At 27.1% G+C, this 14340-nt stretch overlaps 1 protein-coding gene across 1 annotated transcript in view; it reads left to right on the top strand.

The window, feature by feature from the left end:
* The window catches only part of LOC119669066 (serine/threonine-protein kinase minibrain-like), a 44864-nt gene that overhangs the window by 6575 nt on the left and 23949 nt on the right, over positions 1-14340 (top strand). The window contains exon 3 of the mRNA XM_038078826.1: positions 10974-11526. Coding sequence (XP_037934754.1) covers positions 11472-11526 — 55 coding nt within the window. The 5' untranslated portion in view covers positions 10974-11471. The remainder of the gene's footprint in view (positions 1-10973; positions 11527-14340) is intronic.

Genomic DNA, 14340 nt, shown 5'->3' with positions numbered 1-14340 from the left:
TTTTGTTTGGTCAAAGATATTTTTATCGTTTTTTAATAGTCGTTATTTGGCTAGTCTGGCTTTCAAATTGCTTTTGTTTCTTTGCTTTGCTTTGCTTTGCTTTGCTTTGTTTTTGTGTTTACTGTTGGCATTGCTGTTCATTGTTGTTGCTATTACTGCTGCTGTTATTGTTATTGTTTCTCTTACAATATTTACCGATCAATGCAATAACGAAGTCATTAACAGAATTGCTTGGCATTCATTCTGAAAAGTTTATAAATATTCTATTGCTTACAGTTGCTGCTGTTGTGTGTGTATGTGCCGCGTTTGTGTTTGACTGTATATGTGCGCATCTTCAATCAATTCTCATTGCATGGCAAATGCAGTTCCAGTGGCTTTTGTATTGGCATTTTTTTTTCTTCTCATCAAAACAATATTTAAATAAGTTTCTTTACCTACAATTTGTTTTTATTAAAATTCCATTCTTTATTAAATTGCTTTTCATTGTTATTGGCTTTGAAAACTGTTTTATTATTGTTTTTTTTTTTGTTTTCTTAACTTTTTTTTATTTTTTTTATTTTTGAGGAATTCGAAGAAAGTTGGAATTCTTGTGACATTATTTCATGTGAATCTCATATTTAAGTCTGATAAGATATTGCTATTGCTTTATATGTGCTTTGTACGCTTCAAGTGTACAAGTGTATAGACGAACGTTTTTGACGTCGTTGCAGTTAATATTTATTTATAATTTGAGGGTTTTTCGTAGCTGTTTTATTTTTGCTTGTTGTTGTTTCCATGCTATTTTTTTTATTTAATTTTTTTCCTTTTCGCCTCATTATCTTTGCGACTATTTATATTTCATTTAATATAAGTACATAGTTTTGAGAACACATATAAACAAATATAGTCAAAGTTCTATTTTCAAGTGAACATGATTAAGCGTTTTCCACGTGATCTCTTCGTGTGGCGCTAAACAATTGGGTAGAAATAACATTTATTTAATAATCAAATAAATAATATTATTACGTTGCTAACGCATATATTATCAAACAGTTTCATCCCTTTGAGTTTTATAATTATTATTTAAATTAAATTTAAAAACAGAAATAAAATTGAATAAGTTTTTAACCGAAAAAATGGTTTTTTATTGTTATTATTGTTATTATTATTATTTATTTTTTATTATTGAACTATGTTAAAAATAAATCATTATATATGCAGAATATTCCAATAATTGCAAGTTTTCAAATTGTATGATTAGGTAGGCCTTATACATTAAACTCCATTTAAGTTCAAATAATGGCCTATGTTGATACCATGGATTAGCGTTGTTAAAACGCAGAGTAGAAAAATTCCCGAAACTATAGCATACGACCAATGCTGAAGGACACGACTTTCCCATACAAGTAAAAGTGAACCAACCTAATAAGTATAACAGTCATCTGTCAGGACAGTAAGAAAAGAAGCTCTGAATATTTAATCTGGTTCTGATCTTAATTTTACCATGACCCTAATTTTGCAGGATAACAGTTATCTGTCAGGTCGACAAGAAAAGAAGCTCTGAATATTTAATCTTGTTCTGATCTTAATTTTACAGGATATGAGTCTGTTAGGTCGGTAAGAAAAGAGAATCTAAAGATTTTAAATTTTTTCGTAGCCAACGATGAACAATGACACATAAGCTAGAGTAGAATTTCTTCCCCTGTCACAGAGTCATAACCACTATAAAAGGCACTAGGGTGACTTTTAGTACGCAGTGACCTGTCAGCACCCATACCATAGTACTGAGCAGGTTAGGCATTATTTGAAACAAGTGACTGATATGTTTCTTGTCTAGTTTGAACCAGGTCGACTTTAAGATTTTTTAGCTTTGTTTAGAATTTTTTGTTTGATTGCCAACTTTGCCGCTGTATGTGGGAAATGCTATATTGTTGTATTATATTGTTATTAAATTTCAATGAACCAACGAAAAGAAATGTTGACAAACAATTACATTTTTTGATATGGCCGCCTGTAACTCGTATTATAGTTCTGAATAGATCAATAAACAATTTGCACGTCATCATCAGAACATCATCTGCATGTGACCTATCTGGTATTTGTTAGGGCTGCTAAAAATGACGTTGATTCCAACAAACTTCTAAGTTTTTATAATCATATTACATTGTCTTATCCCAAAATTGATGGATAATTTGTTATAATATTATTCAATATTCTGAACATATTCTGTTTTTATATTAATGTCTTATTCTAGAAGTGAAATGGTAGAAAGTACATATTAAAGGAATATGTAGGAGATAAGATGAGCAAAAGTGGGTTGGGTAAGTGTAAAAATCGCTTATCATTTTAATAAGGGTAAGTCGTACGGTAATAGGACTCAAATTCATGCTTACAGTTGGGTAGAAAAATTGATAGGAGATGTAACGAGGAGTACTGTTTGCGGTTAGGGTACAACGTTGTAAGTTACACCAGTGCAGTTCGCGTTGCACAATATCTTTCAAATACATTGAAAATTGCCATAAAAAATTGACTATGATAAATGTATAATACTTATAAATTTTCAATTTTGTTTCCATGGACTTGATTGTTACATAGAAATCAATTTGTATTAAACTATGTTTTTAATTTAAGCTTGAAAAGGAATTAGGAATCTATTCTGATATTTTTAAAGAAAATATCGTTATTTGTTGTACTTCTCGTATTTATCATCTAATGTTTATAAAGAAAATAATTATAAAGACAATTATGATAAATTTTACATGAATTTTAAGGTACTGTTAAGAATTTTGTTTCTTGACTTTAAGAAGACTAGAGGATAATTTAAAAGATTAGCGAATAAATATAAGAAAAAAATTATTAAGGAATTATATGTTTATCATTTCATATATCAATACGTATTTATATAACATATCTGGTGTATATTTATTATATTAACAAGATTATTATAGAAGCAATTTCTTTCATAGGAATATTCATTTCTTTTATTAATATGTAATATAATATTTACAATAACAATGGTTAATCAAGTACGTATATTAATCAGATATATTCACTAATTATGAATTTCACTTAAGTTAAACTTAAGATACAATAATTTTAGATTATTTGTAATTTTTTTTATCCAATAGCCAAAATAGGGAAACCTATTTTTACAATTTACAAACATACAATATCAAAATAAAAAATTCTCAATCAAGTGACTAGAATAATGCGAATATGAATTAAACACAATACACGACCGCTAAAGTAGAAAATTTTGTTAAATATTTGTGTGGAATTTATATATAAAATAAAAAACGTTTGTCTATAGCAACAATATAAAATTTAGGTCAAACATGACGAGCGGCGGTGGCGATGACGATGACGAAGTTGCTGAGGCGGAAACAATACTGGCAACAACAAAATTTGTAAATTAATCAGAGCTTCTTGGAGTGAAAAGTGAAGGGAATATAAAAAATAAATTTCTCTCTTGTGAGCAGGTATAGCAAAAATTAGATAGAATTCAGCATACCCACGTAGTTATGAAGAGCCAAACCGAGCCGCAGATACTTCTGTGTTAATAACTCAGATAAATGTAGTGATGGATTACGAAAATTCGCGGCGGCAGGTATAAACATTTATTAAAATAGAAAGTCATATTAAAATCTTTTCATTTTCCACACTTAAAAATTTTTGAAAATTTATCACTCATGAAGTGAATTACAAAAAATATGTGATGTGAGAGTTTCACGAATAAATATTCTACACATTAAATTTATTTAAAGCAATTCTTGTAGATTTGTAAAAATAATAAATATTTTGATATTAATAACATCAATATTTAATTAAATTGTATTTGAAACTCGTTTTTAATTAATTGCGTTTTTCAAAATCTTCTATTAATATTAATTATGAAACTCATAATGTATGTTATCGTCACGTTTATTAACAGCTCGGATGTACAGATGTTACATTTGATGACAATTTTCGTTCAGATACTTTACGAAAAAAGGTTTAGTAGTAGCATGTGAAGTATGAGCAAAATGTTATAATATTACATTGTTTTGGCTGCTAACAGCATTAAACATATCGATTTATATGCATGAATCTAATGTAACCGTCAACGGAAGTATTCGAGCTATATTAAGTAGTTTTCATTCTTTACTTTAAAACATTTAAATTTATAGTTCCTTATAGCACAAACTATCATAACTTAAACTATCTAAACTATCTATAACTTAAAGGTTGCTTAGGATTTGTCAGCTGTAAATTAAATTTGAGCCGTTTTCAGGGTACGCCTTAAATTGATTCTGAGGCACAATAACACTAAAAGAAATTACAGGACTGAAAGTTTCGTCAAACTGAGTACTACTAATATTTTCCTGAACGCAAACAGAAGCGTTATTAAAATTCTTATTGCCATCTGCAAATTGTTGTAGAAACATAGTGTTGTGCAGGAAACAAACAGGTCTTGGACAAGTAAAGACACCTGTGTAATATCTAGGCTAATGTGATCGATACTTGATAGCAAAAAATCAAGGAACTTACTTAACCAATCAAGAGAACTGACTGATATATGAGAATAGTAAACAGTGGATATGAATAAGATGGTTAAATAGACCATCTTGAGTTAACCTAACCTTCCATTAACTTTCCTATGGAGCCGTTTATGTTGCTTAAATTGTTGATAATCTATGGTAGAAAGATAGAAAGATGTAGATAGCTTCAACGAATTGACATAGTTTTGTTGTTAAAACTCAATTGTTTCTTGTTACAAAGAGCTGCAGGTCTATGGGTTCCTGTATATAGGTGCACTAATTTCAATCTCTCTCTTATACCATCTTTCTACTGCTTACTTAGTAAGTTACTTCAAGATTTTGCCGTGTCCATTGAATTAAGTTACTTATTGCATATGAAAGAGCTTTTATGTGTCAGAAAAGTGCTGTGAAAGCTTTAAGGGTAGCTTTCGACGTTTTTGGTCTAATTTTCCTTACTTTATTTTTAAGTAAGTTTAAAAGCATGGAAATTCATATCGTTGTTGTGAACGGGACGATGAAAGAGCCTCATATCTGCTTTATTACTGCCCAGCGCATGCCCGGCGTCAATTTGCTATTTTAGAGGATCTTGGCTAACTCCAAGACCTTCCTTTAAGGAATCTAAAATATTAACAGGTGCAGAAAATATTCAAAGTACATAGTTTTCATATCAAAAGTAAATATATACATGAATTAAGGCAAATGTTGAGAAAAATTTTACTGATTCTTGCAACCTGCAAACTTATGTTCTGCAATTTTTTACAGGTGTAGACTATCTTTTATGTATAAACTGCAAATTTAACTGTCAAACACTATATATAGCCACAATAACTAACTCCTGTGTATGTGTGTGTATATCTACGTGTTTTTAGGCAAGTAAAAATGAAGAAGTTTCAAATTCAAGTTAAAAGCAACAACAACAACAACAACAACAACAACAGTAACAGTAAGAGCAACAGCTGCAACTTTGTTATGTATTGACCGCATCAATAGTGAACGACTGCAGAACTCTGGGCACAATTGTAGGTATTAATTTTGTTGTTGTTGCTTGGGTGTGGATGGATGTGTTTGGAAGTGGAATATAATACAAAACCGTAATGATATAAAAACAAACTTGAAGGGTCGATCGGTTGCTCAGTTAATGCGGCTTTTAGTTTTTCTGTCTATCATTTTGTTCTTCATACAAATTGTTCAATTCATTCAAAATTGCTTAAGATAGAAATGTATAAAAGTGTTGGATAAGGCAACTCAACTCACATCATACAAAAATAATATAAAAATTAAAAAAAAAAAAAAAAAAGAACTGGTTTTGCATATCCAAATATTGCCACAGGATGATGACGCCATTGTGAATGATACAAGATTTAAAAAGGTGTGATGATGAAGTCAATGTATAAAATGCTTTTAATATGAATATGCAATGCATATATTCAAGGAAAACTATATGGATAATCTTAAGCGATTGTTAGTCATAGATTTTTGATTCAAAAATAACAAAAACCCTGGATTAATTATTTTGTCATTGATATCACATGATGAATAAGCAATGCATATAACCTAAGGAAAACTTTATGAATAATCTTTATGCATTTTTTTTCAAAAAGCGTTAACGCTGAATTAAATATTTTGTGGATTGTTAAAATAACCACTTATCTAAGCCTAAACCACATAATAAACACTAAACATATGAAAGGGGTTGATGAAAAGATCAGGGCAATAGTTTGATTTGATACTGGTTAGATTTAAATATTTTATATTTTATTAAGGAAAATTTTCAAAAGTTCATGGATTGGAGTCAGATTTTTCTACCACTTTTTAGAATGTTACTGAAGCAGTAATTAGCAGAAGTTAATCTTATGAATGAAATATTTTGAACTTGACACAAATAACAATTTTATAACTCCTGTTTTGGTTCCATAAACTTGAAATTCAATTAATATTCGTAAATAATAATAAGAAACGTCAATCGCTACATAATAAAAATAAATTTAAATAAAAACATAAGTGTATGTACGAGAAATTGTAGCAACAGCAGCAACTGTTAAAGTAAAATCAAAATCAAAATCAAAAACAAAAACAAAATTAAAAGCAAAAGCAATATTAAAGTCAAAAGCAACAGCAAAATCAACAGCAGCAGCACCAGCACCAGAATCAGCATCATCAATGTAAAAATGACAAAAACCAGAACCACGCACGTTTTACGTTCACAAAGTTAACAAAGCGAACATTAACCTTTTGTGCTAACGAACGGATGGCAACAACAACTGAAATGAACGCATCAGTCCATTTGTCTGTTTGTTTGTCTGTCTATCTTTTCCGTTCTTCCGTCATACGCGTTTCTTTTTGTTATTTGTTTTGTTAGTGGCTGCCATCTTATTCAGATCGACCGTGTCTTCATTAATTTTGTTTTGCTCTTTTCATTAAATCGGGAAAAATATGGGAAATATGGGAATATATTTGATCATTAAACAAAATTGTTTTATAATATATGGTACTTATATGGTTACACACCAAATAAATCCCAATCCCAATCTATAAAAATTTTTATTTAACAAATTGCCGAAATTTATTAAATACTTTTTAAATGGTACCTCTGATTTATATACATATTTAAATAAAATTATTTAGAATTACTTTCTTCATCACATATTATGATAAATCACATTTTTATAATCTTTTATACTTATTACTAATATTTATTGCTTATTTTTATTATAACATGTACTTTAATGATATATAGTATTATCATTATAACGTATATATTAATAATTAATTATTATTATGATATATATATTATTAATATATTATATTATAATATATATTAATTATTATTATTATATAATATATATTAATAATATATATATATTATATTATGATATTATTATTGTTCACATATTGAAATTATTATTATTACAAGCAAATTAATATAGTTATGTTTATTATTATTATTATTGTATATATTTTTGATTGTATTATTGTTGTTATTATTATTATTTTTCGAATTTTTTACAGCCAGTCAACTGACATTTATGCTTTTCGCGTCTTAGACCAAGGAAACAAGCTCTGTGATGGTTTAATCCTCTATGCTAGAACCTATCTGATTATGTTGGGTTTTTTTTATAAGTGCTGCTTCTGCATTTCTGTGACCACATATTCTTTGATGAGGAGTCTACTATTGCTTTTGTTGTTGTTGTTGGTATAGTTCCTAGTGAATTTATTACCATTAAAATTATTTTTACTATCTTAAGGTTTTGCTTACTTTTAAAGTACTATGCTAGTTGTTCATATAGTCGTTATTATTAATTTAATTATTTAATTATTATTAATATTATTAATTATTATTTCAGTTATTAATTATTAATTATTAATTATTATTATTAATTATTATTATTATTATTATTATTATTATTAATTATTAATACTATTAATTATTTATTATTGTTATTTATAATTATTATTGTTAGTTAAATATTATTAATTAATTATTATTATGATTATTTATATAAATTATTTATTATTATTTATATTATTATTATTATTATTTATTATTATTATAAATTATTATTATTATTATAATTATTATTATTATTATTATTATTTTATTATATTATTATTTATTATTATATTATTATTAATTATTATTATTATTTTATTATTATTATTATTATTAAATATTATAATGACTTTTATAATTATGACTTTATTCAATGACATTTTATTATATATTATAAGTTATTGTTATTATAAATAAGTTATTACTATAAATTATTATTATTATTAAATAATAATTATTAATAATTAATTATTATTATTAATTAATTGTTATTATTAATTATTATTACTATTAATTACTATTATTAACTTGTATTATTTTAAATTAATCAATTATTAATATTACAATCATAATTATTATTATATTATTACAATTAATATTTTTCACATCTACTGGATGCATATATTAATGCTTAATTAATTTCACTACTTTGCTATTTCTTAAGAAGTAGCTCTTGTAAAATATGTGACCTTCACGATTCGTCTATTTTGTTAGTGTTGTCGTTTTTTTAACAACATATGTTTTTGATTTATAAGTAAAAGATACTAAGAAGTAGTATTAATGCATTTTTTGTAAAATGTTTAATATTAGAATATATATATTTTGTTCTATTACTTTTCTTTCTTTCTCTCTTACACTTTTAAAAACCTTACGATCCTATTATCACATCTGTTTTGTGATTGTATTGTATTACCTGTTTTCTTGTATTTTATCACATACCTATAGATTTTATTATTATGTTGAGTTACATTGTATTACAATATACGATATAATATATATTAAAAACGTCTGGATAATCAGTATACCTAATAGTGTTGTGCGATGCATTCGGTTGAGAACTATTAACGCGGTTTTTTTGTATGAACTAAAATGTAGAATTTCTAATCTCTGATGAATGTAAATCACCACTCGAAAGGATAATTTTTTCAGTACGTAAAGAATATAATAGAATTTTGCAATTTGAATGTATATTTCCTTCAGTTAAACTAAAAAAAATAAACAAATAAGCTAATTTTTTATATTGTTTTGACAATTTTATTATTTGTTTAATTTAGATACTTTCAGTTTTTAAAATTATTAGTTGAAAAATCGTAATATGTTTATATATATATATGTGTATATCTATAATATTGCTGTCAGGAAATAATACAAAAAACCTTCTTTTTTTATAAAGAGACTAACAAATGTTTGCTTCGTTCGCAATGCGGAATAAATTTTTAACAAATATATAAGTTTCACAGAAAGCAATAGAAATGGAACCAGGAAGACCCAAATTTAATGATAAGGAGTCGGTGCAAATTCTACCGCCATCGCAGCAAGAGATTCAATTTGTCATTCTTTACAGATATTGTCGTAACCTTAAGCATGTGGAAATATTTAATGAGTACTAAATAGCAAATGTACAATCGCTCATCACGGTTTCATAGAAATTAACACGATGGTTCCTCAAATTTTAACTGAAGCTCAATATCTTAATATCTCCTTCAAAATTTTTAAAATTGAGGGTCCAGCATTTTTAAGGAAATTATAAAATGTGATGAAACTGGTTTCTACAAGTACGACCCAGACATAAAATAACAGTCGGATGGTATGCAGCACAGAAGGTATTAAACCACACCTTTAACTCAGGCAACAGAAGTCATCAACAAAACTAATAAGTCAATTTCCTTTACCAAAAGGACAAGTTGTAGCTATTATTTCTTGTAAGATTTCTTTATTCCTCTGCTGCTTACCTTATCAGAAATTTTTAAAAATTAAGTCGATACTTTTTGCTTCGCTTTAACGCACTAACTCATACTACTGAACAACGAACAACTTCATTGCGCTCTAAGGGATTATATAAATTCTTCCACCACTATATTCTTCGAACCTAGTGTGATGAAGAATAGAAAATGAAAGGAAAAAATACCAACATCAAGATTCGCAGTCATTAGTAAATACTGTTAATCTATTTAAGTGTGCAAGATTTTTATTTCGTCTCCTATTAAATAGATTTCTCTCGATGATAAAGACAATAAATTTCCAGAATTAACGAATATTGAATATAGATTTATTGGAGTTGTAATATTTTTCGATTCTCTCAAAAATAACATTTGGTATTTATTTAAAATTATGGTTAATCAGTGTTCATCTAAGTACGTACTTTTAAGTACGTATCTATTATGAACCTTTCGACAATTCTAACAAATCTCCTCAAAATCTTTAATAATGTAGAATAGTATTATATAATATAGTATTATATAATATAGTATTATATAATATAGTATTATTTGATATAGTATTATATGATATAGTATTGTATGATATAGTATTGTATGATATAGTATTATATAATATAATATTATATAATATAATATTATATGATATAGTATTGTATGATATATTATATGATATAGTATTATATGATATAGTGTTATACGATATAGTATTATATGATATAGTTTTGTATGATATTGTATTATATGATATAGTATTATATGATATAGTATTATATGATATAGTATTATATGATATAGTATTTTATGATATAGTATTATATGATATAGTATTATATGATATAGTATTATATGATATAGTATTATATGATATAGTATTATATGATATAATATTATATGATATAGTATTATATGGTATAGTATTATATGATATAGCATTATATGATATAGTATTATATGATATAGTATTATATGATATAGTATTGTATGATATAGTATTATATAATAAAGTATTATATGATATATAAATTTAGAAAGAATTTACAAGTCCAGTATTCAAAATAATCAGAAAGTTTTTTTTGTGCAAAATAAATTAATATTACTTATTTTTAAGGTGTTTTTATAGTATTATTATATATCCATTAATGTTATTAAATATAGTTATAACATAAAGCAATTTATACTTATCGAATATTACTTTCTTATTTACAGATATCTGGCTGCATCTCCTAAAGAATATGAGATAATGGAAATATTGAATAAAAGAAAACCTAGGATATAATTCATAGTTCTTTGTGAAAGCTGTAATTGTAAATTGAGTGAATTTATATAAAAGCGAAATAGATTCCGGGCTGGCTTATACATTGTAAAATGTTTCGCTGTCATCATTACGTCGCTTTATTTCTTAATGTTAAGAACTTACATAGTACTTTACATAATAAAAAACGTTGCAGTTCTGTGTTTTGTGTGTTTTTGTGAATTGTGTGAGAAAGCAAATTCTGGGTTCTAAGAAAAAAATTAACTAAAAATAAGCTGCAATTGGATAAAATGCTTAAAATACGCAGTTGTGTTCATAGACCTTAAATAAGATAAAAAATTGTTTAAATCGAATTTAAGCATTAATTCAATGAAATTTAATTGAAGAAGAAATATCTTCAATAATTGCAATTTAGTTATCTTCCCTGGTGTGTAAAGAACAACAAAATATATATGTATAGATTAGAGGATACAAGTGGAGCCGCAATGGATAAAACGAAGCAGAAATGTAAGTTTATTTTCATTTATATTAATTCAATTAGTATACAGACAGACTATACGATTTAGACAATAAAATTATTTCTATTTTAATTTAATGTAAATTATTTTTAAATATGGCATGTACTTTTGGAATGGTCTTGCTGAATTTTTTTTGTAAAACAAAAATGGATTTATCTGACTATGTTAACTTTTTCTAATGTATTTCTTTTTAAGTACTAAGTATTTGAGACCTATTTTACATAAATGGAAGAAAAAATTTATAGGTTCAAAAACTAAATAAATTGTATAGGAAAAATGTAAACAATACATTTACAATGTTAACAATGCTAGAAAGTATCAAAGAAAATTGTTCTCAAAAAAACGTTCAATGAAAAACCCTCAATATTTCAGAAATATTGTAATTTGTCTAATCTAGCTTTAATCAAACGTTAATGTTTACTCCTACATATGTTTTTTAATTTGGCACCTTATAAGAATTCGTAGGATATTTACGACTTTAAGTGATATACAATGTTAGGTGATTGAAGTTTTAATGTTCAAATTACAAAAATTTGATCTTGCTCTCCAAAATGGCTCAGATGGAATAGTCCATCGGATTTGTGTCTGGCGAATTCGAATGTTGATGATTATGTGGATGAAATGAAGTGTTGAACATGATTTCTTAACCATTTTTGGTTCACACGAGCTGTATGAAACGGTGCCGAGTCTTGATGAAACGTCAATGATCTACGACCGATCAAAATATTTTTCCAATAATAAGTAGCATTGCCTTTGATATCAGGCTCGATGAAAACGATTTGAGAGCGTCCATTAGTGGTCGCAGCTGTTCATATCATTACTTCGGCAGTGCGTTCAGTTAACTAAACACGATCATTTTGAGAGTTTATGAATTACTCAATGGGGAGATTTTCCTCATCAGAGAACACAATGTTTGGAAATTCGCCACGTTCGTACAAGCGTAACAATTCCTTTGCTTTTTAGAGTCTAACTTTTTGTTGCTTTGGTGTAAGATTTTGTGCCTCTTGGAACTTTACCTTGAGTTCGTTTTGGAATATACGTCGGATGCTTCCCTTGGATATTTACAGTTTTTTGGTCATTTGATTACCACTATAACGTGGATTTCGTTCAAGTCGCGCCTTCACTTTCCGAACCATTTCAGGTGATGTCGATGTTTTTTTTTTTCATTCACCATCATAGCGCTTGGCGACGTTGCCTGCACTATTATAACCATTTAGGGTACGATACACAAACTTTTTATTCACTTTGAGGTGGTTGGCTCACGGACAATAGCTGGTTGGAATTTTCCAGCCAAATATAACGCAAGCACTCTATTATGTTTGAATTCCATTTCGAATAATTTTTGTTATAAAAAATTTAGACGCAAATGCTTGTGGTAGCTTATAAACAATATAAACAGCTGTCATTCGTATGAATTTCACATAGTTGGCAATATCAGTTTGACAGATATACCTGTGTGTAGTTGGTAACACTTTAGTGACCTTATACTATATTATTATATATTTCGTGAGTGTGAGATGTTCAATTGGGGGATAAATTTCGGGCGTATTATTTTTTAGTGTACCATAAACTAACAATTTATTTTCAATTTATCTACTATGGTAAATAAGAAATATATTTCCTTCTATCATTTTCTACTAAATTTCTATTAAAATCATTATTGCAGAGTTTCAGGAATTTTTTTTTGAAAGACTGAAGTAGGTACATTAGCGATGCTTTTTAATGTGGAAATATAATATAGTCAGTTAATACTGGCCATTTAAGATATACTATATTAAGATATACCATTTAAGAATACTATCGGCAGTAAATATTTTAGTTAGCTATTTCGTTAGGCCATAGTAGCATATAAGCATCCAATCGGTACAATTCCATCAAATGCAAAGCAAACGGCATTACACTTTTAAGTGAATCTTACTTCTTTGCGATCAAAATAGTTTTCTTAGAAGGATGTTTTCCATTTTCCATTTTTTTTGTTTGGAATGACTTAATTTCATTCCGTTTCAATGGTAATTCATAGATGGAATTTTAGTACATTAAAAATTACACCTTCTGCAACCAGCTTTATGCCAATGATTTAAATTATCATTTGATTGCTGATCTTCGGTTCTTTAGCAGATTCATGATTGCTGACATGCTGGTCTTCTAAAACGTCATCCACAATTTGATTAATTTGATTATAATTTGATTCCCCACTTTTCTAGCCAAAAATTCTAGAACATAAGTAAGCGCGACAATTCCTGGCAAAGCGATTGCTTCAACCTAGTTTAAATCAAACAAATTTTTTTTCCTAATTTTAGTTTTTTATTTCGCAATAACTTTTAACACTAAATCAGTCAGTCCCCAACAAAGAATCGCTAGATACCTCATCCCAACTCATTCTATCTATTATTCTATCTTATTATTTGAATGTCATCGTTTAATTCATAGGGTTGCGAAAAACTGAGTTTCCATTTTCTAATAATAATTAATGGAAAAATTATAGATAATAACAGTCGATTCCTGACTCTTGACGTAAATCACTTCAATATGATGCTTGAAAAAATTTCGCATGGTCGTTAAACCTTTCAAATTAAATTTCCTTTTATACTCAAATATTTTGCCAATTTTATATTTTTAGATTGATACAAAATCAAAAAACAAATAAATATATGTGAATGTCTATATTATCAGATGAATTTGTATCGCATCAAACGTCAGTCAGTATATTTATTTTATTTGTATGTGTCACACGTTGTCAGGTTGTCTATAAATTTACCTGTGACGAATTACACAAAATGAAAAAATCAATCCTTTTATCTAT

This window comes from Teleopsis dalmanni, chromosome 1 (genome assembly GCF_002237135.1).
Source record: "Teleopsis dalmanni isolate 2A chromosome 1, ASM223713v2, whole genome shotgun sequence".
Classification (NCBI taxonomy): domain Eukaryota; kingdom Metazoa; phylum Arthropoda; class Insecta; order Diptera; family Diopsidae; genus Teleopsis; species Teleopsis dalmanni.
This window is presented reverse-complemented; position numbering and strand designations above follow the sequence as displayed.